General features: G+C 44.3%; 2 protein-coding genes across 2 annotated transcripts in view; one reads left to right on the top strand and one right to left on the bottom strand.

Annotated features, from left to right (window-relative positions):
* Positions 1–2,102: 2,102 nt before the first annotated feature.
* RAMAC (RNA guanine-7 methyltransferase activating subunit) lies at positions 2,103–11,111 on the bottom strand. Its single transcript, XM_081838551.1, has 4 exons — positions 10,987–11,111; positions 8,291–8,437; positions 6,292–6,468; positions 2,103–3,379 (listed from the first exon to the last, which is right to left on the bottom strand). The coding sequence occupies exons 2-4, from the start codon at positions 8,425–8,427 to the stop codon at positions 3,175–3,177; spliced, it is 519 nt and encodes a 172-aa protein (XP_081694677.1). The 5' UTR covers positions 8,428–8,437; positions 10,987–11,111; the 3' UTR covers positions 2,103–3,174.
* A 13,876-nt stretch (positions 11,112–24,987) lies between these two features.
* HOMER2 (homer scaffold protein 2) overlaps positions 24,988–27,129 on the top strand; it is a 97,821-nt gene continuing 95,679 nt past the window's right edge. Inside the window, exon 1 of the mRNA XM_081839180.1 lies at positions 24,988–25,407. Within this exon, the coding sequence (XP_081695306.1) occupies positions 25,286–25,407 (122 nt within the window). The 5' untranslated portion in view covers positions 24,988–25,285. The remainder of the gene's footprint in view (positions 25,408–27,129) is intronic.

The following is a 27,129-nucleotide window of genomic DNA, read 5'->3' as shown; positions in this document are numbered from 1 at the left end:
GGTGTAGTTTTCTACACCTTTCAAGGCTCAATATTATTTCTACTCAATCCAACCCAGCTCCGTTGGATGAGTGAAATGTTTGCACTTTCCGTCTCTGAATATATAGGGGGAGAAGCGACCAGGCAGGATGGCACCTACAACACTCATTCAAAAATCCAAAGGCCGTAAAAGTTTGCCAGCCCCTACTCTTTAGCAAAGGGATGCGGGTGGCGCTGTGGGTTAAACCACAGAGCCTTGGGCTTGCCGATTGGAAGGTTGGCGGTTCGACAGGGTGAGCTCCCGTTGCTCGGTCCCTGCTCCTGCCAACCTAGCAGTTTGAAAGCACGCCAGTGCAAGTAGATAAATAGGTACCGCTCCGGCAGGAAGGTAAACGGCGTTTCCGTGCACTGCTCTGGTTCGCCAGAAGTGGCTTCGTCATGCTGGCCACATGACCCGGAAGCTGTACGCCGGCTCCCTCGGCCAATAAAGCGAGATGAGCACCGCAACCCCAGAGTCGGTCATGACTGGACCTAATGGTCAGGGGTCCCTTTACCTTTACTCTTCAGCACTTTCGGTTTTAACTCCTTAAGTGAGACTCGACACAACCTTTTGTCACGCTTAGGCCTGAGACAGCAATGCTAGGCCCATTCTGGGAATCTTCAAGGAGAATTCTTAAGCCCCACTGTGTTTCAAGTTTTTAATCTACTTCACCTTGGCCCGTACGCAAGGCTGTGCCCCAAAACACTGAAGGAGATAATAGGTTAAGCAATCTGTGGCACATTGTACATGCTTCTTCTTGCGTTCAAGATTACCAGGAGCCAAAGAAAGGTTGCCAAGACAACCACAGATTATTTCTGTAAAGAAGAAGACACTATTTTAATTAAATAGCCACCCTAATTGGAATGGAGAGGAGTGAGGTCAAGTGTCCTTCATCTACACCCCCACCCCTTAAAAAGGTTTTAAACTAACGCAGACCTCGTCTCACTTCGGAAAGACATACAATGGATTTCTGAAAATCAAACAGAAACAAGCTGTTCTAAAATAAATAAATAAACATAATCTTGTGAAACCTTAAATTTTCTGTTGTGGCATAAGTCTTCCTGGATGGAAAAAGGTATTGGCACAATAAATCTGTTAGGCTTTCAGGTACCACAAGGCTCTGCAATAAAGCTGCTACTCTGGAAGTTGTTATCCGCATAAGAAGGTACACGTGTCCTCTCCTCAAAGGGATGTTCTAGACTTTCTTGTGGATTTCTCATATTCTTGAGAGAAGCCTTGGTGCATGAGTCACATATCTGACCTTGGGCCACTGTGTCAAAGAGTATATGAATAAACATTTTTCTGGAATAAATATATCGAGATGTGAGGAATGAAGTTTGTAGGCTTGAGGAAAGGAAATAAAGGCATAAAACCGGAAGTAATAAATGTGTGTGTTTGTGTGTATCAACACAACGAAAAAGAAAAATTGGAAGTCGCTAAAGGATGGAAGGAAGTCAAAATGTATGTATATGTGTTTGGTTATGTTTTAGCTTTCGTGTGCATGCACACTTCTTCTGAAGAAGTGTGCATGCACACGAAAGCTCATACCTAGAACTAACTTAGTTGGTCTTTAAGGTGCTACTGGAAGGAATTTTTTGTTTTGACTATGGCAGACCAACACGGCTACCTATCTGTAACTGGTTATGTTTTGTTATAGTTGTTGTTTTTCTTTTACTCCTTTTTTGTATTGGTTTTCTGATTGTTTCATTTTATTTGTATTTTATGTTGTAATTCTGCATTGATAATTATATATATTTAAAATAAATGACCTTGGGCCAGTCGCTGCCTCTGAGCCTAACCTACCTCACAGAGTAGTTGTGGAGAGTAAATGAGGGGGAGAACTATGTAGGCCACTTTGAATTCCCTGAATGGAAAGGTGGGATATAAATGCAATAAATCCTCATAGTTTCCTGTGCTTGGTTCTCCATAGGTTGCTGCTCTACAACTCCCCTCAGCCCCCAGCTAGCATGACCAATGGCTATAGGAGCTGTAGTTTGGCAACATCAGGAGCTCCAGAGGTTTCCCACATCTGCCCTAGGTGCTCTCCTTCCCTTGAAACGAGACATTCACATGCACGTCCAGAATTTTCATTAAGCCACTGGATTTTATTCCATAGTGTACAATCACAACAGTCAATTTAACGTGAAAAATGATCAGATGAATGGCAGGAAAAACATATTCAAGAGGACACCATTTAATCATGATGAATCTTGTGGGGGAGTTTCTAAAAAGCAAGCAAACCCAAGTACTGCATCTTTTACATTTCCTGCTTATTTTGACATCTTTGCTCATCAGTTATTAGTGAGTTAAAAAGAAAATTAAACCAACGACGCTAAAGGGGCTAAAAAAAAAGTTTCAGAGTAATCAAAATGAAAACTGCTAAACCTGCTTATTATCAACAGCCAGCCCCATTCCCTGCAACCTGCACATTCCTCTGCCATGATGCATTGCGAATCTTAATTGTTTTTCTACCCATTCGCAATGAAATAGTATGAGTCAGAATTTCTGGAAGAACAGCCTTTTTTGCTGAGGGTCGCTGCCAAATTCTTCTGATGCAAAGCAATCCCTCCTTACCCCCAAATTATTACATATTTGTACAGGCAATACGTTGAAGGGGAAAGGGAATGTAAGGTAACAAGTTCACCCTTTAGCATTTGTACATCAGTTTCACGGTGGCCATATTGGCATGATGGTATCTTGACTTAATAAGCGGAGATGTGAATAAGGTTTTGCCCACGCATTCAGCTCCTTCACTGAAGCCGCAATTAAACCAGAAACTTTCTAATTAACCAACTGCTTCCTATTTCATCTGAACCAGGAAATGACGGTTACCAGCTTTGGAGCTAGCGAGGTTCTTAAACCAGCTTCATATTGCGGTTTAAGGTCTTTTATTGTCTTGAAGGTGGTAACTGCATTTCCCCAGTTTGGGTGACTATGGTTAGACTTACTGTTTTAATTGCAGCTCACACGAAGGAACAGAAAGGGCTACATGCACAGGCAAATGGCTCATTCATCAAGCCTATCTCTAGTTCCTTTGTTAAGTGAGTACTGCCAAAATACATCAACAAGATTTGTTTTAAAGCACCAACACTACCACTTTTCCTTAAAAAAAATGTAAAACGGAATAAAGCAATGTCTGACTGGATGGAGACAATACTAGTAATGGCCATACTGTGACCCCTGGGAATAAGAACTATAGCCATAGTGGGACGGTCGCCCGTGATAGGAGTAGGAAGACTGTCCTTGTCTGTGCTGCTGATAGTTATTTCCCCAGCTTCTCTCTTGCCATTGACCGTATCTATAGCCTCCTTGCCGGTCGTATCTGTCCCCTCTGCCTCTGAATTGTCTGCTGTCTCTGAATCTGTAGAAGGAAGCAAATGGTATGCATTTTAACAATATTTATTTTCAAATTGCATCGACATACACTGTCTCAGTAGGGTGGATAAAATATATTGGGTTGTATCCAACATGGCGGTATGTTCAAGTCAGTTAGCACAATACATATTCTGCTGGCAAGATGTTGTCTGCCAGCAGGAAGTTGTTGCACAGGAGAATGCGTAAGAAGATTGCTCAATCTTTTTGCGCGACAAAGTTACCAGCAATCTGTTGCACAGCAGGTTTCTGTTAGTGCAACTACTGCACTGGATTCCTCTGTTGCATAATATTTAAACTTGTATTTGTGTTAAGTGAACAGAGAACATTGGATATAGCCATTTTTTTAAAAAAAAATCCAATTTGAAAATTGAAGTATAAAGACTTAGGTTTCTCTTACAGAAGCACTTGGGTAATTATTTTTTTAAAAATCTGGACACAAGCATGTTAGATTTAATATCTAATCTGAATCATTGCCTTCTGCCAGATGCACAGAGTTAAAAGAGGCTTTTCCTTGTAAACAAAGAACCAGTTTTCTCATTTCTCAAATGTGCATATTTGCACTCTACCTGATTTGCAGATTTTGTATTTAGGGAAGTTTTTAATGTTTGATGTTTATTGTGTTTTTAATATTCTGTTGGAATATTCTGCTGGAGTGGCTGGGGAGGCCCAGCCAGAGGGGTGGGGTGTAAGCAATAAATAATAATAATAATAATAATAATAATAATAATAATAGGCTTACAGAGTAGACCCAGTTTTTGGCTTACATAGTAGACCCAGTGAAAGTATTAGATTTACAATGGTCATGTCCATTCATGCTAACGGATCTACTATGAGTAGGACTTGACTACAGCACTAGGCTCAAGTTTCTTATTTCAGAATGTTACATCCAAGCAACAGCTAAACCGTCTCACTCGCATGGCCCAAGTACTATGAAATGCAGCACAAGAAGCACCAAGTAAATCTAATGCACAATGTCCTTTCTTGTTTCCCTAGTGTCAGCAGCCAAGATTAAGTTAAAACTAAGGAAGCACAGTATGTACAGCCTGGAGTATATGACTCAGAATATTTTCAGTAGGTAGAAAATCCCAAGTGTCTCGTAGTGGGGCTGAAGTATACATTTGTCACAAAGAATCATAAGAAACGTAGATCAGACCACGCACAGCGAGATATGTTATCTAAGAATGCAAATGAATTTTATTTTATGTTATAAAATAAAAGGCCAAAATAAATATAAATATTTAGCCTGCTGATTGGCAAAGTCGTTTTTCTGCTAATAATTATGTCACAGAAGAAAGGCTATTTGGCTGACGAGGTGAAGCCTGGATCTCTTTTCTTTGCCATGGGGGGGGGGGGGGAATCACTTCATGCCCAAGGAAGCAGCTGGTCCCAAGGGCAATCTGTTTCAAGAGTTTCAGTTCATTCCTTTTTGGCATAAGCAGCACTTTGATTCAGCTCCACACAGAATTCAAAACCCTTGGCACTGTTGCTTAAGCAGAGTGCCTAGATTCCCCACCCCTGTGGCTACTGGCTTGGCAAAAGGGAGAGGGGAGAGAGAAAGAAAATTAACCCAAAGCATCAGCAACTGATGGCTCCATCAGGGATACTATATGATCCACGTAAGGTAAAGGACCCCTGGATGGTTAAGTCCAATCAAAGGCAGGAAAGTAAATGCATCTCCATGCGCTCTGATTTCCGTCACGGTGTTCCATTGCGCAAGAAGCAATTTAGTCCTGCTGGCGACATGACCCAGAAAGCTGTCTGTGGACAAACACCAGCTCCCTTGGCCTGAAAGTGAGATGAGCGCCACAATCCCACAGTCGCCTTTGACTGGACTTAGCTGTCCAGGGGTCCTTTACCTTTTTACTATATGGTCCTCAGTTGCCAACCAAAAGGTAACCGTCTTGTTTTACAGAGATTATAAAGTAGGATCCGGGCCCATCACCAGCATAATTGCCTTACAGTAAAAGTATGCTGGGCAAAAGTAAAAACAAGGGGTGGGGTTCACCTAACCATTAGCTCAGCAAGGGGAGGGAGTCAGGAGAATCTCTAGAAAAACCCATGGAGTGGGGGAGAAGGGGCATTATTGCATCTCGCAACCCGGCATGCTTATACAGAAGGATTATTGGAAGAGTGTGACACTGAATTCCACACACTCAGTGCTAGTCCTTCTCAAAAGCAGAGCCCTTGAAAATAAGGAACCTAAGATAGTAATGCTGACTAACTTCAACATGTCTACTCTGAGTAGGACTAGCATTGAGTACAGCCCCATGGCAACAGCTACTACTCAAATTTTAGGAAGGGAAAAACATAAACGCTTTAGCACAAAAACACATTAAAATAATCTGTCTGTATATGTGGTCAAAAAGATTGCGTGACAAATTAAAGCATATACTAAAACCTAAACTTGTTTCTACCCAACAGTGGCTCAAAAAAGTATTGAACAACTTATAACATGAATCTGGCCTCTTAGCCAACATGCCCGATGATGTGGTGAAATGACCTCTCCTCATAGCAATCAAATCACTGTAAAAATCCAAAGCCACGCTCATGTAAAAGGATAAATATTACCAATTGAGTTGTTATTGTGGTAGTGCCCAATCACACTTCCTTTGAGGGACCTGGGAGGTGGTATTATTATTGTTGTTGTTGTTATTGTTATGCCACCCATCTGACTGGGTTGTCCCAGCCACTCTGGGACATGAACTGAATTTTATCTCTCCACCATATTTGATGGGTAGCTGTTCACACAATTTCTCCTTTTGTCCTTCCCCAACTTGCTCTTTTGCGTTTTGCATTGGAGGCTAGATGTCATTCTCTTCTTACAGTAAAAACAGTGGCTGCTGAGAGCATCAGTGGAGAGGTTAACATTTATATAGAGCCAATAAATAAGAGAAATACCTGTCTCTGTATCGCTGGTTGCCACCTGATCTATTTCTCCAGTCCTCTACTAGAGGAGGTAGATCTGCAGTACGCTGGACGTATTTCTGATATTCTTCATCTTCTGAAGAAAATCGATTTGCAAACATCTTTTCATAATTCTGAAGTATCTCAGATACAGAAGGCACGGTGGGTTCTCTGGAAGTTTTTTAAAAAAAGGCTCTCCTAAATTACATTATCTGTGGAAGTTTGTGGATTAAAGTAGTTTACAAACTGGATTTGCCAGTGAGATTTGTTTCATACATCAAGGGTACACTGAGAGCAGCTCTTCTTTGAGAGCCAGTGTGGTGTAGTGGTTAAGAGCAGTGGACTCGTGATCTGGGGAACCGGGTTCGCGTCTCCACTCCTCCACATGCAGCTGCTGGGTGACCTTGGGCTAGTCACACTTCTCTGAAGTCTCTCAGCCCCACTCACCTCACAGAGTGTTTGTTGTGGGGGAGGAACGGAAAGGAGAATGTTAGCTGCTTTGAGACTCCTTAGGGTAGATAAAGTGGGATATCAAATTCAAACTTTTCTTATGATCGAGGCAGTAATCACAATGTCATGCACTTAACCATCTGCAGCTTTCAGCAATACATACAAGAATTTCCACAATTGTGGGCGAGTCACGTATATAAGCTATTTGTAGAAAATCAGACACTGACAAACTCTGAATCAAAGCTACTCAACCTTTGGCCTATCAAGTTGAATATAGCTCATCAACTACATACTGTGGCCTGTCTGATGCTTGGCAACCTCCCTATGACTGAAGACAAGACAACAGTGCTCACGATGACCGAACATGATTTCAGAAAGGCATCACTTTCCAGGGTGAACAGTTCCATCTCTCTCTTGGAAGGTTTATTAAACCACTGGCAAGCTACTAATCACTCCTGGATATCCTGCATTAAACTTGATTTAGTTCACACATTGTTCAGGTTTTCTCTGTATGATCTTGAGGTTTGGTGATTTATTTAATTTCCTCACATTTATATCCTGCATTTCTTCCATCATGGAACCCGAAGTTATTCCAAACTCCAGGGAATGTTATCATATCTAGGTAATTTCTGGAACAACTAAAAATGAAGCATTTACGCCTCAAGTATATATGCATATTTATTTATTTATCATCATTCAACCTCCTGGGAGATCTTTTTTTTAAGCAAGCCATTTCTAAATAAAACAGGAAATGCATGTATTCTCAAGATAGCTATTAGAATACTCAATATTTCCCTGTGTTAGAAAGATTATGTGAAATCAAAGAGGTTGTGTTAAACAGATTGAATCCACAGTGCATTAAACTCTTTTGAGAAGATACGTCCCTCCCATCACAAGAAACACACACTCTGTTGATGTTAACCAGGGGAACACTTAGGAGGCCTATAGCTCCGCTGGCTGGTTTGTTACAGGCTATAACAGTAATCGAGCAGGGAGATATACAACGTGGACCACTAATTTGCCTCTGAGAGTGATTAGGAGACACCTCACAGAGCTACAATTCCCAGCACCCTGAACAACCCAGGATTCCTTGGGGGAAGCCATGACAGTTAAAGTGCTACAGTATAAGAGTACTTTAAATGTATGTTGTGGAAGTGACTCAAGGCTCCTTTAGTCTATTGATTTAAATGGGTCTACTCTGAGTAGCATTAGCACTGGACAGAACACAAACTGGGCAGAAAACTTGTACGGTTTCTCACTGTGCTAATATCTCAAAGCCCTCTTCTACAGATTTGAATAGGTTGTGTGTTGCTTTGCCGGTGACTTGCGTGTTTTGTTCTTAATCATTAATACGTCTGCATTTAAAAGAGAGACACCAAAGTACTGTAGACACAGGATTAAAATTAAACGAATACATTAATGGCCTAATTATATTTAGGTTTTTGCCATTTTGCTTTTCGTTTATGGTGCTTCCTTATTGCATAGCATACTCCTACAACCACCAAAAACGCAAAGTGTTGGTAAGGGAATGTTTTCAACAGACCTGTTTGCCCAGTCTTCCACGATGGGAGGTGGGTCTGCAGGGCGTTGAACATATTTCTGATACTCCTCGTCTTCAGAAGTATATCGATGAGCAAACAGGTTATTATAATTCTGAAGGATGTCAATTGTGGAAGCCATTCTATAATCTCTGCAAATATGGGGGGAAAAAATATTTTGACCACCTTTGGAAACCAAATACTTGTGTATATCATTGGGTTGAAACTGTCAACAAAGTGGATTACAGAACAGAATGAAAAATATAACATAAAGCTTAAATTTTCTGTTTCAAACAATGGATGGTATTCAACTAAATTTTTACACAAATTAGAGCTATTGAAATTAGTGGGGTTTTGTCATGGGCCATTGGTCTACTCTGAGTAGTCAACTGCTACCCAATAAGTCTATTTATCCTTTATATAGCTATTATCACAAATAGTTAATTTGTCAGTCTCTCCGTAATTTGGATTAAGATTCTTAGTGCCCCCCTCCAACACACATACTCAAAGTAATTATACAATGGGGAATACTATCCCTATACATTTTGTTAACTGGGCATTTGTATTCTGTGGGTTCTGTATTATGCAGGCACATGGTGCAGGTTGCTTCAGTACATATGTGATTTTTTTCATCCTCCACCTAATGAAAGATCCCAACTGTTTCCCGGAAAATGACTCTAAATATATTCAGAGTACATTCCCCTCATTACTGGGATTAGTTGCCCCAACGTGCTTTAATCTTCTCGAGGTATTGTCAGAACTGTTAAATGCGTGGGAAGAAAGTGGCCTTTTCACCATCTTCTCAATGCATGATTGTAGATAACATGTGGATTCTAATCTTTTACTACACATCTCTGCCTTAATTGATCTGAACAGTGAACTGCAATATACGGTTCTGCAGTTGCACTTAACTCAGATGGATCAGAAAACCTGCTTCAACTCAAATAAATAAAGATGAGTCAAAAGTGGGATGGGAAGAGGGAGGGAGGGAGAGATCCATACTCACTTTTCTTCAACAATGGTGGATGTGAATGAGAGTGAATATAATAACAGAAAAAGAAAACTGCTGCATCAGGTCAAAAGTCTATCAAGTCTCACATTCTGTTCCAACAGTGTTCTTTTGGAACACTTGAACAGTGTTCAATGATGTTAGCTGCTTTGGAAAATTGAGTCAAGAAGTAAGATACAAATATACTAAACAAATACTGAGAGCCTGCTGGATCAGGCCAATGGCCCATCTACTCCAGCATCTTGTTTTTAAAGTGAACAACCAGATGCCTGTGAGAAACCAGCAAGAAGAATTTGGGTACAATAGCACACTCCTCTCTGGTGGTTTCCAAAAACTGGTATTCAGATGCATTTGTGCCTCTAGCTAGCAGCAGAGCATAGCTATCATGGCTAGTAGCCTTCGACAGCCCTCTCTTCCAAGACTCCTCCATAATTACCATAGTGCTCAGCCACCTGCTTCTGAGATGGCTGAGCACTAAACCATGGAACTGTGTGGGAGAACAACCTACCTCGCAGGGTTGCTGTGGGGGTTAAATGAGAGAGAGAACCATGTACACCTGCACCCCGAGCTCACTGGGGAAAAAGTTGGGATATAAAAGTAAAAAATAACAACAGTACAGTGGTACCTCGCGTTACAGATGCTTCAGGTTACAGACTCTGTTAACCCAGAAACAGAACCTCAGGTTAAGAACTTTGCTTCAGGATGAGAACAGAAATTGTGTGGCGGCAGTGGGAGGCCCCATTAGTTAAAGTGGTAACTCAGATTAAGAACAGTTTCAGGTTAAGAACAGACCTCCAGAACGAATTAAGTTCTTAACCCGATGTACCACTGTACTGAGTTTTGAAGTCAGAATTTAATCTCTTTGACTTTGCCTTGATTCTGAGACCTAAGATGCTTAAGGCTTATAGAGTACAGCTAGGAGTCAAAAAACACAGGCCTAGGGAGGCCAAATGGTCTGATACAATATAGGACGCTTTTGTTGTGATCACAGAACCGTAAAACATGTACAGTGGTACCTCAGGTTAAGTACTTTATTCGTTCTGGAGGTCTGTTCTTAACCTGAAACTGTTCTTAACCTGAAGCAGCACTTTAGCTAATGGGGCCTCCTGCTGCTGCTGCTGCTGCTGCTGCTGCCGCCACGCGATTTCTGTTCTCATCCTGAAGCAAAGTTCTTAACCCGAAGCACTATTTCTGGGTTAGCGGAGTCTGTAACCTGAAGCGTCTGTAATCTGAAGCGTCTGTATCCCGAGGTACCACTGTACAGTTGGAAGGGACCCCCTAGGAACACCTAGCAATGCAGGATTCTCAGCTAAATCATACACATCAGGTGGCCGTCGAACCTCAGCTCAAAAACCTCCAAGGTCCTGAGACACAGTGTGGGTGTTTGGGGGGCGGGGTAAGCAGAGAGAAGGGATGGCGACGCCCCTCCTAGAGCCCCTCGTCCCCCCCCCATCTCTACCCGCCCGCCCCCTCCCTCCGCAAGGTACCGCGTGCCCGTGAGGCACAGGCCCTTTCGACATGCCCAGAGGCGCTCTCGTCCCCCTTCCCACGGCTGAGGGGCTGGCCCCGCTGTGGCAATATATGGGCTCAAAGGAAACCTTGAGGAGCACACAGCCCCGTCCCAACCCCCGAAAAGGGGATGAGCCGCACTCAGCCCGACCCTGAGGAGAAGGAGAACCCACAGCCCCTCACCTGAGGCTGCAGCAGGAGGAGATCCTGTTTCTTCTTCCGCGCGCCGGCGGCCTCCAGCTTCCGGTTCCGCCCCTTGCCCCGCCCCCCAGCTGGCCTCGCCGCCGGTGGGCGTGGCTTGCTCGGCCTGAGGTAAATCGAAAAGGCGGGACTCGTCGCTTCTCAGTCTCCTCAGGGGCTGAGCCTTCGCGCTGGTCTCGGGTCGATTCGTGTCCCTTCGCGGACTCGCACCCATGAACAGCCAAATAAAATACACAGCTTTGTCAACGAGGGAAATCTCTCGAGTTAAGGCGGCGGCGGCCGAGGGGGTGGGGTTTGCTCCGCCCCCTAAAAGTGCGCCCGCCGCCGCCCCACACAGTGAAACACCGACCTTGTTGGCTGAGGGGACGGGGAGGGAAATAATCTCGACTCAGGGCAAGGGTTTAGCACGGAAAAACAGCAAATACACACACACACACACACACACACACACACACACACACACACCACCCTTTATCCAACATTATATAATAATATATAATATATAATAAATATATAATATATAATATATAATACGTTGGGTAAATGGTGGGGTACAAATCGGATTAATAATAATAATAATAATAATAATACTATTATGGAGCCATTCCTCCAAGGTTGAAGTTGACCACCAGCTGCAAGTCTGTCCGTCAGTCCCCCACTTTTTAGACGACACGAAGGATCAGAGAAATGCAGAGCTGGAAGGAATCCAGAGGGTCATCCAGTCCAACCCCCTGCAATGCAGGAATAGGCAGCTCCCCCATGCAGGGATCGAACCAGCAATTTTGGCATTATCAGCACTGCGCTCTAACCAACTGAGCTATCCACCTTCATATTCATATTTTATGCACCAAGTCCTCATTGCACGCTCTCTCATACATGAAATAATGCTAACTGTGGCGCAAAGACAACTGCCAGACTTGAAAGCCATCCATGTTGGTGGCTGTCCTGCGGAAGCGAGTTCCATAGTTTAACTGTGCACTTTTCCCTGCTGCCAGAGGCAGTGGGGAGAGAAATCAATTATTGCCAATGGCTGCCCGAGGCAAAATTGAGATGCCACCGCTACACCCAAATATGAAATTGAAATGCAACGTTGTCGATGAAGGATGGGTGCCCCCCCCCCCAGTCAGCTCCAGTCAAGGATCTGCCACCTGTTCGGTTAATAAATACCAGGATGCAAGAGTGTTGCTGCTGCCTGAGGCGAAGGGCCAGTCTGCACCTAACCAACAAATAAATATTGGAATATATGTAGTTTGCTGCAGGCCTGCCTGGTGAGGGTCCACCACCACCGACCAGCTGCTGCCACAGGTGTAATGGCCAGAGGTTAGTTTTGGTTCAGAAAAAGCTTTGGTTTTAGACAGCAATCCTAAATATTCTAGGCTACTTCCAAGTAAGTTCCCACTGGAATCAACAGAGCTGCTAAATCAACATTGCCTTTCGTGATCGGGTGTGTGTGCATTAGCACGGCTTTTAAAATAGGCACCTTTAGAGCACAGAGTACAATCCCAAAGGCCCTGATAAGACTTGAGTTTCCAATATAATGCTTGCTAGGAGAGCATTTCTCTTAACAGTGACCTTTAAATGTTAACTGCCTGTGTAACAAAAAAGGAAAAAAGTTGTTTTTATATTGAAGAGAAGACATTTTCTGAAATGGAGCAGGGAGGTTGGTGGTGAATGCTTCCAGAATATTTTATTGCTGCACCTTGGGACCGATACAAGCATAAGATTCCAACTAAATTTCACTCTTATTGTTATCATTATTTATTAAATTCATATGCCACCCTTCATCTGATGATCACAGGGTGGTTTACAGTACAACAGCATAAAATACACAACTTAGTAACAAAATAAAACCATACTGCCCGCCCCCACAGACACACCGGAGTTTGGACTAGATCGCCCTCAGGGTCCCTTCCAACTCTACAATTCTGTGATTCTATGAAAAGGTAATAGATTGTTTAATCAATCATGATTAAACATGAGAACATGATTAAAGGCATGAGAAAAAAGGAACGTTTTTTGGCAGGTGCCTAAAGATATGAAATGAAGGTGTCAGGCAAGCCTCCATGGGGAGAAGGTTCTACAAATTCCATTCTTCCCTCCTCAGTGCTACATATTCCATTACCACTCACCCTGCCTTTCCCTGGCTTTAGCCTCTACTGGTGCAGAGAGATCTCAGTTACATTGCAACATATTATTTCTCACCAGTGTGCAAAGGAATTTCTTTTCCTGTCCGATAGGCCTAATTCACAGATAGGATTGCTCTGCTCAGATACACGCTTGCCCTCTCGTACTTGGGTACATCACTGGGTCAACTTCATAATATTAGGCAGCGTTCTCCAAACCTCTGGCAACTGAAGTACACTTTAGTTCTGATTTATAGTTGGATTTATAATTAGAATCTGAAAAAAGTCATGGCAAGTCCCAACCCTGTGACTCATGCAGAGATGCAATGGACATCCTCCCATCAGCTGGGTGGGGGTCAATTTCAGGACATTTATGCCTCCCCACCCAATTCTATTTACATAAACTTACTGGTTGAATTTTGCTTCAGTTCTGGTAATGAGACAGTCTTCTACCACACCTGAGGTTAGCAGACTAGTCTGCAGAGCAGGTCAAGGGATGCACAGCCTCTGCCCACCAACACATCCCTGCCACTCCCTGCCTCCCCAGCATCTGCTGTCTGAAGCAGCTGTCTCAGTACCTAATGGTAGAGCTGCTCCTGCTCCTACCTGTTCTTAAAGCGCTACTTGAGAGTCTCTGCTGGTTGAGGCAGAACAACAAATGCTCCCTTGCAAGACAGTCAAGTTATTTCTTGCATCTGAGACAGAAAATCTCACCATCACCTCTTTCCATTCCTTGGCTGAAAAAAGGGAAACAACAAAAGTAAATTAAACCACTAAAATTGTGCTGTGGTTTCAGGACAGTCTAATAAGTTACCTGAGGCAGCTGCCTCACTTCGTCTAACGGTAGGGCCAACATGGGGAATTTCCTTATACAGAATCAGATCGCCTTGCTCAGTTTGTATGCACTGACCAGCTGCAGCTCTCCAGAGTTTCAGACAGGAGTCTTTTTCTAGCCCTGTCTGGAGTTGCTGGAAACTGCACCTGGGACCGTTTACATGCAAAACATGTGCTTTATCACTGAACCACAGCTCCTCCTCATCCCTTGGCTGCTGTGCCACTGCAGCACCAGTAATGTCCCTTTGCTGCAGTGGTTCCACAGCCCAAGTGACTGAATGATCTAGTTGTGACAGAGAAAGGTGACAGACACTTGCTTCGAATACAGGTTGGTTAGAAGTAGGCAAGGCCAGAGGAGTGGATATTGCAGAGGAAGAATGGGTAACCTTCTTCAGTAAATGGGTGCCTTAGGGCCACAGAAACCATAAACTCTTTCTTTCTTTCTTTCTTTCTTTCTTTCTTTCTTTCTTTCTTGAATGTCCCCCTTCCTCTTGCTGCTGACACATAGCTTAGGAGCTACCGATTCAAATATGAGTAAATAAAATCCTATTATGACTCAGGAAGACTCAGGCTGCAGTTCACAAAGCAGAGTGAGTGGTTCTTGCTTTGGGATTTGGATAAGCAGAAGTTACATCATGGTAGCGCATTGTGGGGTGCATTTAATCTGAAAATTTAGCAATCCCCCCTTTTTGCAAAGAATGGCAGCAGCAACAACAAGGCCAACAACACCAGGCACGAATAAATGTCCTGGAAGCAAAAGCTTTATTTCTATTTCTTTATTATAAAAGCAGCAACAGCACACAAAAATTAGACAGTTAAAACTTAAATGCCACTATTAAGAGGAGTGTACATCATCAGGAGCATAGCAGCTCCAGGAACACCGCCCACATGTATGAAGAGATGAGACATAGGGCCACCTCTCTCTGGCCAAGGAAAACTAAGAGGACTGCACACAAACTGTACCTTTAAAATCACATTATTTTGCTCAAAGAACCCCGGGCACTGTAGTTTACCCCTCACAGAGTTACAGTTCCCATCAACGTTTAATAAACAATGGGACCCATAATTTTTTGAGGGGAGAAATGTGCCTCAGATGTACTTTAAAGGTATAGAGTGTATGCAGCCTAGGAAGTAACATTTAGATTGCAAATGTTTACACATTTACTTTGGCGTAAGTCCCATTGAAGTCGATGGAGTTAATTGTTGAGCTTTTGGGGGGAAACCTCCCCCTGACGCCAAGCATTTATCACAGACTAAAACTTACAGAGATGGAATTTACCAGTAATTCACACCCAGGTTGTGTACACAGCATACATTTAAAACACATGCCTTCCCCAAAAGAGAGGGGGAAGGGTGCTGGGAAATGTACCTCTGTGAAGGGGAAGCTACAGTTCCCAGGCCTCTTTGGGGAAGTCATGTGCTTTAAATATATGGGTATGCACAGCCCAATAAGACACTCTGTTTTCTTAAATCAGGGTTGGTTAAATATTGTAGATGTGAGCATAACGTACATCCATAGATTGCATCTTTGGCTAATCAGTAGAGCTTCAGGACAGTTATTTTAAACTAAGCTGATATTCCTGTTGCATGTGCCCCCATTCTAATCATGTTTTGTGTGTGCTGGGTAGCTGGAGCCATCTTTCAGATTTTCTTTTTTAAAATAATATTTATTCAACTTTTAAGGATTACAAAGAGAAAAGAGAAAAAACAAAAAAGAGAAAAACAAGAAAAGACAGAAAAAATGTAAGCAATTAAAAAAAAAGAAAAAAAACACAGATCAAACCTTTACATAACCTTCTTTCCTTTGCTTATTTCCTTGACCTCCTCACACCTCCCTTTTTTGTATTCTAGTTCAATTAGATATTTCAGCAAATCCTTTCCAGCTTTGTTTTTATCCTATTAATTTATCTTAATGTACAGTACTGTAATTTTACATTCTCGTCTTTCACCAATTAACAAATCCATTTTTACCTAATCCTTTATATCATTTCTGCTAAAAGCACATTACTTCATTCCAACATCCTTCTAACATTCCTTAATTTTGCAAATCTTTCAGATTTTCCACAGTGGTGACGATAGATCAGAGGCACTGGAGTTGACTCTATCAGAGCTCTGCTGCTGCTCACTGCTATCACCACAACCAAATATACCAGCTAGGGAGACCCACCAGAGGACATTTTGCCAAGGGAATACTCAAACCTGGAGCCATTCTTGGATATTTTCAGATTATACCAAAGATTTGTCTAACCTATTTTGGGGTGGGGGGAGTCATGCAGTATTTTGGAAGTGATTTTAAAACAGATGGTCAAAGCAACAGGAAGGATGAGCCAGGGACATGCCAGATGGACATGAACATATTTGAAGACTTGGGTGAAGGCTGGCCTCCTACCAGGAGGTAAAAATCAATGCAGCTTATCCTAAAGCAAATTTCAATTATTAATCTTAATGAATACATTGGGGGTTTTTTTGCATGGGAAAAATACAACGTGGCCATATGAGGTGGCATCATGCTGTTTTCTTTGTACACTAAAGGCTGATTCAGTCAGGGAACATTGTGGCTTGTTTTTGTTCACAGTTGTATAAACTGATTTGGGGTGAAAAGCTTCATGTGAAATATATACAGTGTGATATGTGCAAGCCAGTTAAGTAGCAAGTAACATGGTGTGCCAGACTACAAATACTTAAAGTGTAAAAATCTAGTACTGGCTGAGTCTGATAAGGTTACTGCAACAATAATGAGGAAGGATATGCATGGAAAGCTCATTGACAAAACTCAGCAGGTAGCAGACCTTACTTAATTAATCACTTATTATTTTCAGCAAGCCATGTCATTTCAGCTAACTGTGCTTTGTACAAGCCCTGCAAATAAAGACTGAAAAACAGATTTTGCTCTTGATTTCAAGTCTTCATTTTTCAAGGCTCATATAAACAGCGGCCAGTGGGAGGTGGGAGTTGTGGTCCAACAATGTATGGAAAGCCATGGGTTCCCCATCCCTCATCTGGCAGCAGCTGTGAACCATGACAGCTAAATGGAGCCTACATTGAAGAGACAACAAGGTACTTGCCATGACCATTGAGGCATTGGCACTTATTGCAGATCCCCAAAGCCAAGCTGCCGTAGCCTTCCGGAATTGAGATGTCAGATGCCCGTGAGCCTGAACCAAGGGCTGCAAGCCTAAGTCCAGCAAATATGGTTAGGTCATTTCCCCCCGCTGTATTTCAAACTGAATTGGGACGGTGTTGTTCACATCAGAGAGGGACAGGGAAGTCTTCACCAAACGTGAATGCCCTTTTTGGTTTCCCCACACCTGCAACACACACAAACACACACTGCTATTCATGAAGCTGCCATCTGTGCACAATGGTGGTCTCAAACATTTGCATTACAGTGGTACCTTGGTTTAAGAGCAGCTTAGTTTATGAACAACTTGGATTAAGAACGCTGCAAACCCGGAAGTAGGTGTTTTGGTTTGTCAACTTTGCCTTGGAATAAGAACATGTTCCGCTTCCTGTTGAGTGTGTTCCATTTGTAAATTGAGTCCCCCGCTGCTATGGGAAAGCACGCCTTGGTTTAAGAATGCTTTGGTTTAAGAATGGATTTCTGGAACGGATTAAGTTCATAAACCAAGGTACTCTGCATCTAGTTTTCTAGCTGGATTGAAGCTGATTTGAGGAAAGCACATCAAACAGCAGTATGTGTCAAGAAACAGCTGGATCAATATGGATTGTGGCTAACTCAATGGGAATTTGGCTTCAAAAACTAGCAGTGGATGTAGAATAAGTAGTAATATGAACGTCCCTTGAGTCTTCTGTTATTTGGGCTGATTATTCCTAGTTCCTTCCACCTTTTCTCATATGATTTGTTTTCTAAAAAATCAAAGGGAAGGATGTTGCCTTTGTGTCTTCTTGTGGACACCCTAGAACCATATATTTGGCCATTCTTAGAAAAAGGATAGTGGACTAGGTGCACTTTTGGCCTGATCTAGAAGAGCTCTTCTTATGTTAGTGGAAAGATACAGGAGCTGTCATATCTGAAAAATGGTAGCAGAAATTAATAAGAGAGCTCACTGTGACTTTCTAATTGTGTAAGGACACGTGATTCAAATAATTCATATCTTCACCGCCAAACTGAATGACAACCAAACCAGAGTTTTGCTTTGATGGGCTGCAGGTGCCAAAGAATGCCTTTTGATAAACTGACTATACTCATCATTTGCAAGCAGGGAATCAGGAGGATGTCTGGAATTTTACAATCACCTGCGCATGCATGCCTCTTGAAAATTAAAGGTATTGTTTTGTGCTTCCTATCTCCTCAAGTGATGATTCTAACAGCTGTATTTTTCAGCTGAAGAGAAAGGACTAGATATAAAATTGAGTGTTGCGGTATTGGTTTATTTACAAACTATGCAGGTTGAGCAAGCAAATAACCATACGGTTTTTAAAGCAGCATTGGTTTCCACTCCAGCAAAGCAACAGAATTAACTTGCAGTCCACACCAAGATTCCCCCTCGACATCCACTGATAAAACACGTGTTAAGTTGTTCATAATATATTCTTAAATGACAATTTTTATGTGAGGAAATAAAGCAGCCGCAGCACCCCAGTTTGAGGTGCATCCACCAGGCACTCCTGTCTTCCACTGCCTCCCGCAGTTTGGTCAAACTACCACCAACTACCAGTGATCCAATGTCATGAAGCAAGCTGGCAAACTGTATAAAAGTCTAAAGATGACCTCTTCACTTGATACAACATGGTGATATTCCCATTGAAGCATCATTTGACTTTTCAATCTGTTGTAAACGGACAACATCACATGCAGGATGATGTCCATTGCAGATTATTATTTTTTTTGGGGGGGGGGAAGCAACTCTAATAAGGACAATCTCTCCCTGGTTGCTTTGAAATATAGCCCAGTTTTTATTAGATAAGCTTGGATTATGAACCTCCCATGCCACAGAAGAGACGAATATTTTCAACAGATGCCTGCCATTTCTTTAAGACATGGGGATTTGAGTTACAGATGGTGACAAGAGGCTGAGAATTCAAAACACCCGAACAACATACAAGTTGATATGTGAGAAAAATATTTTGGAGAACAAAATGATTCTGTGATTTAATTAGCCTGAAAATTATGCTGCTGTCCTCCAAAACTGCATAGTCTGCCCTGTTGTTTTGCAATTTGTTGTCCTGGCTATGCTCCCTTTACAGTTCATAGACTTGTGGAACTGGAAGGCTGTGCGCTCTAAGGGCATAATCCATAACTCTGCTATGCTACCCTCTTAACATCATCAAAGTTGGCCCATTACCATCAGTACATGTAGGTGAGATTTAGAGCAAGGGGTGGGGAAATGTTTTCAGCTCCCACATACCAAAAGGGAAGGGAGGAATGAATTCACCTTTGTACCATAGGCTAGTTTCTATATACACCCCTCTCTAGCCTGCCTGCATCCAGGCAAGGAACAGTCAAAAATTAAGAGTTCAGGGACATAGTCCAGCCAGGCAATAACAATAAGAGAGGGTGTGAAGCAAGACTCGCGATAGGGTATGTCCTGAGAATGAGAGGGTGTAGCTTGGGGAGAGGGCCATACAGTGGTACCTCGGGTTACAGATGCTTCAAGTTACAGACTCCGCTAACCCAGAAATATTACCTCGGGTTAAGAACTTTGCTTCAGGATGAGAACAGAAATTGCGCGGTGGTGGCACAGTGGCAGCGGGAGGCCCCATTAGCTAAAGTGATACCTCAGGTTAAGAACAATTTCAGGTTAAGAACGGACCTCCGGACCAAATTAAGTTCTTAACCCGAGGTATCACTGTATAGAGAGGCCTGGGAGCCACATTTAGCCCCTAGGCTTAAGGCTTCCCATCCTTGCAGCTCCTAAATGGAAACCGTTACAAAACTAGTCTTGTAAGCCAGGTGGGGTAAGACTTATCCAGGACCAAGGAAGGAAATGTTCACAAAATATTTCACCCCCTCGTTTAGATTACAGATGACCCAGCTGGGATATTGTGGGCAGGCATGTCAGGTTAACTCACAGTTCTTAGATTATTAGGATTGCTATTTGGTTGTTGTGAAGGAATCTGGGTTCGGACAGAAAACTATTAATTGTGGCCAGAAAGACTGGTTAAAGGATGCTAGGCTGATTCTTTAATCACATCCACACTGTATATTTAAAGGACTCTCAAACCACTTTTAACAGTCATGGATAATCCTGGGAATTGTGGTTTGTTACAGGGCACTGGGAACTGTAGCTGCATGAGGTCAGCACCCTTAACAAACTACAGTTCTCAGACTTATTTGGGAGAAGACCAAGTGCATTAAATGTGCTTTAACCTTAGCTGGAATTTTACTTTACTCCACTCTTTAGTTGTATGATTTTGCTCTACCATACATTTATGCTATGTGCTGTTAAGCTTATTTGTTGCTTTAAATACTGCATTCATATGTTGTGTGAATGGTTTTATTCACAGTGCCTTTAAATCTTTTTGATTGAAGGTGTCAACTGTGTGTGTGTGTGTGTGTGTGTGTGTGTGTGTGTGTGTATAATGCAATCTGAAGAAAAATCACTGACCCTGCAGTACCCTTTTTTGCAGTGCCCCTTTTCAACTTTTCCAGGACTGCTGTTTGGAAATCTGCCTTGAGAATCATGGCCTTTAAATCTCCTTCAAGCAGACTTAGTGGCTGGAGTTACAAGTGTTTAAAATCTATGGGCGTACATTAGACTGTTGAGGGTCTGACAATGCTTATGTGAGGAAAATCCGCTGAACTACATTCGTCTCATGTGTCAGAATGGCGCAGCTGCTTATCTTGGAAGGCTTTTCAGAATTTGCACTAGATATTTCAGAAAGCCTGTCTCAACGTTACAGCTAATGGCAACGCTTGAAACCTCTTAGCATGATGCATATGGAGGAGGGGGACGGCGGGGGATGTAATTCCATCTGAGGGCTCTGGTGACATTAAACGGCTTGAGCTTCACTTGAGTGGTCGGCGATATCGCTACCTAGATGGAATTTCACCCTCATTCTGCACAGTTGGCAGAAGATGCTATGTGGCGTGGGTGCTATACTTCGCTTTCTCGCTTTCTCTCTCTTTTTGCTGGCTTGGCAATATCCCTAATTCACACAGAACTTTTAACAAAGCTACCCTTAACTCATATTTATATATACATATGTTTATAAAAAACCCCAGCAAACTGCAACTCTATGCACGCTTGCCTGGGAGCAGTGGTGGCTGGTGCCCATTGGGATGGGTAGGGCAGAAGGCAGGAAGACCAACAGTAGGTGGTGACAGAGACAATTACAGGCAGGGCCACCTATAATTTAGGTTTGTACACATCTTCCTACCTGCTGGGTTTTGCAAGGGGCAACGCTGAGACTAAGTGGGGGGGGGCTGATATCCAGGGCCACCCTCTGGGCTGGTTGTAACTAAGAAGGCAGGCAGGTGGGGACTGGGTGAGGGTAGACAGAGGTTGGTGGGGCAGCACCTCCTAGCCCCATTATTTGGTTAGGATTTTATGTGTATGTTTATTTCCCACATTTTTCTTAAAGGAGCTTCGGGTGGCACACATGGGTCTCCTCTTCCTCATTTAATGCCCGCAACAACCTGGTGAGGTAGCTTAGGCTGAGAGGCAGTGACTGTCCCAAGGTCACCTGGTGAGCCTCCTGGCCAAGTGGGGAGCCAAATTCTGACCTTCCTGGTCCTAGTTTGACACTCTAACCACTGCACCACACTATTGTTGCCCCCCACCAAAAGTGACTTACCCTGCAAAAACAAAACATTAAAAACCAAGTGTGATGGTCTGCAGGAGATGCCTTGGGAAGAATGGCCTCTACATTAGGTATCCCTTTAAGAAGGCCCAATCCACTTTTACAGGAGCCAGGGCTGCCTGCAACTCAGCCAGCCTAGCCAAGGGATGGCTACCTCTGCAAACTGTGCACTAATTTGGTTGGCATAATAAAGATGTTGCCCTGCTTTTGGATTGTATCTTATGGGCCAACATGGCTACGGTTTTAGCATTGTTTGGTTAAGAGACAATGTTGCAGTGTGATCTTTCGGGAAGATACAAGTGGTTAGGAGGTGGGGTGGTAGCCAGCTAGGTTTGACTCAGAGTAAATCCATTGAAATTACGGGGCACGACTAACTTAAAAAAAGGTAAAGGACCCCTGACAGTTAAGTTTAGTTGTGAACGACTCTGGGGTTGCGGCGCTCATCTCATTTTACTGGCCAAGGGAGCCTACGTTTGTCTGCAGACAGTTTTTCCGGGTCATGTGGCCAGCATGACTAAGCCACTTCTGGCGAACCAGAGCAGCGCACGGAAATGCCGTTTACCTTCCCACTGGAGCGGTACCTATTTATCTACTTGCATTTTCACGTGCTTTCGAACTGCTAGGTTGGCAGGAGCAGGGACCAAGCAACGGGAGCTCACTCTGTCGTGGAGATTCGAACCGCCAACCTTCTGATCGGCAAGCCCTAGGCTCAGTGGTTTAGACCACAGCGCCACCCACGTCCCCTTATGACTAACTTAGATCTGTTAATTTGAATTGGTCTACTCTGAGTTGAAACTTAGTTGGATATGACCCAGTTTGCAAATTGCTGGCATCATCAGAAATAAGTCTTTTCTTTTTCTTTCTTTTTTAAGTAGAAACACAAAGCAGGTTAAAAGAACTTCTGTGTTCAAACTATTTTGGAAACAGAGGTTCCACAGAAGTGTTCCTAAGTCACAAGACAAAAATGAAATGTTTATGCGTCCAAAACGTATTGGAAGAACCATATATAGCAATTACTGGATTGTTTATGAACGAGCCATTTATTATACTTAAATACGTGCTCGTCCTCTCACACTCTTGCTTCAGAACATAGATGTAGAAATGCCTTGCTCACTAATACCCAACAGCAAGTCTTACACATATTCAAAATGTCTGCCCGTGAATTTTTTCAGCCTAAGGGAGAATTCCCACATTCATATTCTGAGCATCATCAGCCCTAATATTGTCAGTCATCTCAGATCCTTGCCATTTAACCTCAAAGGCCACATTTGCACCATATATTTAAAGCACTCTTATACAACAGCAACCATGGCTTCTCCGAAAGAATTATGGGAACTGTGGTTTGTTAAGGGTGCCAGAGAGAGAGAGAGGCCACTTCTCCCTTCCCAGAGCATTTGCAGAGTACAATGGTACCTCAGGTTAAGTACTTAATTCATTCCGGAGGTCCGTTCTTAACCTGAAGCACCACTTTAGCTAATGGGGCCTCCTGCTGCCACCGTGCCGCCGGAGCCCGATTTCTGTTCTTATCCTGAAGCAAAGTTCTTAACCTGAAGCACTATTTCTGGGTTAGCGGAGTGTGTAACCTGAAGCATATGTAACCTGAAGCGTATGTAACCCGAGGTACCACTGTAGTATAACAATCAATCTCTCTTCATAGGGAACTTTGTGAATTGTAGTTCTGTGAATTGTAGCTCAAGTCCATTTCCAACACACATTCTGGATTCCAGAATGTCTGAAACTTAAATCTGGCAAGTTCTGGCAACTCCCGATTCAAGGCATCTTTGATGCAAGTGGTACCATCTTTTGGAAGTGAGTGAAGCAAATCTGTAATGCCCATTTTGCACCAACATGAAGTGATAATGAAGCAGGGACCTTCTGTATGGAAAGCAGTCTCCCAAAGCAAGGGGGAAGCAAAGAAAGGAAGAAAAGTGAGGGTGCTTAGAATTCCGGTGAAATTTGAAATTTTGCTTATTACTTTGTGATGTTTCAGTTCGTCCTAATAAAGCTTTTATGCTACTGTTTTCCAATTTCCCCCACTATTGTACCAACACAGCTGCCTGCAATGTTTGTCAAATTGTAGTAATCCACATGACAATTATTGTGTTCATATGATGGTTGTTATTTTGTTATCATAGTAAATGCAGCACAGTCCTGATGCTTTTGAAAACTGCTCTTGTATGTTTGAATCCACAATTCAGGAGTTAGAGAATGAATTTATAACTTGTTGGCCCACCCTTTGGCATACTTCAAATTAGAAACTTTTCCTGAGAGGATTAAAGACAGGTAATTCGCCTTGAGACACACATGTGGAAGGTGGTTAATAAGTAACAAGAGAAATTAATGTCCTTTCCAAGGCACCCAATGGGAATGCTTTTTTTGTACAGTTTCCAAAATGGCAGTAAAGCATGTTATGTTTATTCACTCAATGGAAATACAATATTTTAAAAACATCTCCCCCCCATTAAAAAAAAAACCGCTTCACAGGATAAAATTTACACTTGCTAGTTTAAAATCAGCCTGAGAAAACATTTTCTGATAAATCTTTGTTTATATTTTCACCTGTGAATATTTGTTTTTGCTCTCAGAACTGAGCTCACACCAAAAACCCCTTTCCCCCAGGTTTCAGCTCAAACCGAGTTTTGTAGCAGTCTTTGTCTACCTTGTGCCCTCCAGATGTGTGCCAGCTCTAGTACATCCTTCTTTATTAATTGCATTCATATAGCACCTTCCTTCCAAGTAGCTCCAGCTGGCCTACGCTGTTCCTTTCCCCCCTTCCCAACTTATCCTCACCACAACAATCTTGCGAGGAAGGTCAGGCGGAGAGAAAGTGTGCTGTGCGCGCAAGGTCATGCTGTGAACTTCATGGGAGAGATCAGACATTTCTGAGCCTGGGTGCAGCACTCGGTATCCTTTTGTTTCCGAAGTAGCGCAGTCCGATCCTATGCCCGTTGCCTCGCGAGTTAAAAACCCCACCGCGTTCAGGGGATTTCCCTCCGTCCGCAGAGAGAGCCTGGCGGGGGGGGGGGCGAGGTGCGGGGAATCGCTCCGGCGCCCAGGATCGCGCGCGGGGGAGCCCCTGCGCGGTGGCAGCCGCCGCTTTGATTGGACGCGTCGCGCGCCGTCCCGCCCCTCGCCCTCGGGAGAAACTGCGGCAGCGGCCGCGTGTGCGACTCGCTCCCCCCCCCCCCCGCCGCCAGTGAGCGAGTGGGAGGCGGCCGCGGGCGCGCAAAAGCAGGTGGAACTCGGAGCCGCCGCTCCAAAGCGCCGACTTCCGAAGCGGGAGAGGAGAGCGCAGCGCGCGCCCGGCTCCAGCCTCGCCAGCCCAGCCGCTCGTCGGGCTGCCCTCGCTGCCCTCCCCGCCTGCGAGAGGCGCTTATGTAAAAGGACCAGAGGCAATTAAAGAGCAGGGCGGGCAGCTCCGAGGACGCCGCAGAGGTTGGGTGCCGCCGCGAAGCCAGAGGCTGCTTTGCGCGCGCCGCCGCCGCCACAGCTCGGAAGCTCTTCTCCACACACACCACCCGCGAGGGCGCTGAGAAAGCAGCTCTCCCCGGAGCGGCCGTATGTGCGAAGTCGGGACGCGCCCTCCGCTCCCCGCCGGCGACCGAGGCGGCGGAGAGACTCCCCCGGCCAGCGCGCTGTCGCCGCCGGGCTGCGGGGCCGGCGACAAGTGCCGAGAGATGGGGTGAGTCCGGGCGCCAGCGACGGAGTGTGGGGGGCGACACTTTCCCGCCTCGAAATTCGCGCCTTTTTGGAGGGCGCGCGCGCGGGGGGGGGTTGCTCCTTGTGAGGAAGGGGCCGGGGGGGGGGGACGCGCCCCGCGGAGGAGGCGCTCGAACTTCGGCGCGGCTCTCCGGCGGCGCCTGGCCACTTTCTCTCGGCGCGCCCTGGGCTCTTTTCCCTTTCAGAAAGGAGCAGTGGCGTAGCGTGGGGGGTGCAGGGGGGGCCGGCCGCACCGGGCGCAACATCTGGGGTTAGGGCAAATCCACGGGTTAGGGGGCGCAAATCCACGGGTTGGGGGCGCAAATCCACGGGTTGGGGGCGCAAATTACTTGCCTTGCCCCGGGTGCTGACAACCCACGCTACGCCACGGGAAAGGAGTCCTGCTGGATGAGCTCGACGGGATCGAGCCCTTCCCACTATGCGAGACTTCAGCCTCCTGGAAAACAGTGGGGGTTACTTCTGAGTAAATAGGTACAGGTTCTGGCTCGAATGCTTCTAGCTCTCCTGCGCCTTTGGCAAAGGATGTCCAGCCTTGGTCCCTGTAGGATTTTCTGCCTGGCAGCCGTGTCAGAAGTAAAAGTCTCATAGACTTCAGCAGGGCTTGCGTGCAGGTGCGTGTGCTTTCAGATCGCCACTTAGCTTTGGGAGGGCTAAAAAGGAAGCCGGTGCCTTGCTTAAATGGGAGGAATGGAAGGGTCGTGTGACTCAAGAGCTGGACTATATTTAAATAAAAAATAATCTCAGATTCAGATCATCTGGTTGTGTCAGGGTCAAGCCAAGCAGGGGCTGACTGTCAGCCTTAGTCTGATCTTGGCTGTTCATATGAGCAATATTTTGAAAGTTATTGAAATCTGCTAGGCATTCTGCAGTGATAGAAATCTAGAGACAAGCCCTGCCCGCAGGGATGCGAACAGGAAGGGAAAACAGGTCCAGACAGCACATTGACTTGGCAAGACTGGTGCAGGTGGCAGCTTTACAAACTGCCCCCCTCCCATTGTTACCTCATTTTTGCAACATATTTCCCACACCTTCCAATCTAATACTACAACACTAAAGGTGAAATATTATACTCGCTTACCTTCGGGTAAAGCCTGTTTCACTCATTGAGTCCATGTGCTCTAAGGCGCCAATTCTTTGCATGTACACCTGGAATAAACTTTGCTGAATGCAATTGGAGTTATACTTCTGAATAAACCTGCATGGGATTGGGTTATGTGGACAGGAACTGGCTGGTATGGTCAGGAATGGCTCCCAAAAAGCTGCACTGTGCAATCCGGGAGATGCACCTCCCAGAAACTCTGGCACCATTGCAAAGATGCTGCTGCATGTGTGCAACGGTGTGTCAGCCAAGGATGCAATTCCAGACATCATGAAGAAGAGCCATAGTTCAGTAGTAGACTATGTGTTTTGCATGCAGAAGATCCCAGGTTCAGTCCCTGGTATCTCCAGGGAGGGCGTAGAATGTCTCCTGCCTCAGTTTCTGGAGAGCTGTTGCCAGTCAATATAGACCAGTAAGTATTCTTCAACTTTTTCAGACTCAGAACCCACCTTTAATCAAACATGGATTTGGGTACCCATTTCTTAAACTTTCCCCTCCCCATATATTTGCTGCTGTGATGCACCTTGGATCAGATCATGACCTAGTAGTGGTTCCCAGCCCACCAGTTGTAGACCAGTGGTGTAG

This window comes from Podarcis erhardii (assembly GCF_964252035.2).
Source record: "Podarcis erhardii genome assembly, chromosome: 14".
NCBI classification, from domain to species: Eukaryota; Metazoa; Chordata; class Lepidosauria; order Squamata; family Lacertidae; genus Podarcis; species Podarcis erhardii.
Note: the sequence above shows the minus strand (reverse complement) of the source record. Positions and strands in the feature narration are given on the sequence as shown.

Bases quoted from the DNA above. Each gene is read 5' to 3' on its own strand.
- RAMAC (XM_081838551.1), bottom strand. From the start codon at position 8,427: ATGGCTTCCACAATTGACATCCTTCAGAATTATAATAACCTGTTTGCT. The intron at 6,469-8,290 runs GTCTGTTGAAAA...AAAAACTTCCAG, and splicing joins GTGGAAGACTGGGCAAACAG to AGAACCCACCGTGCCTTCTG. The intron at 3,380-6,291 runs GTATTTCTCTTA...TTCCTTCTACAG, and splicing joins AACCAGCGATACAGAGACAG to ATTCAGAGACAGCAGACAAT.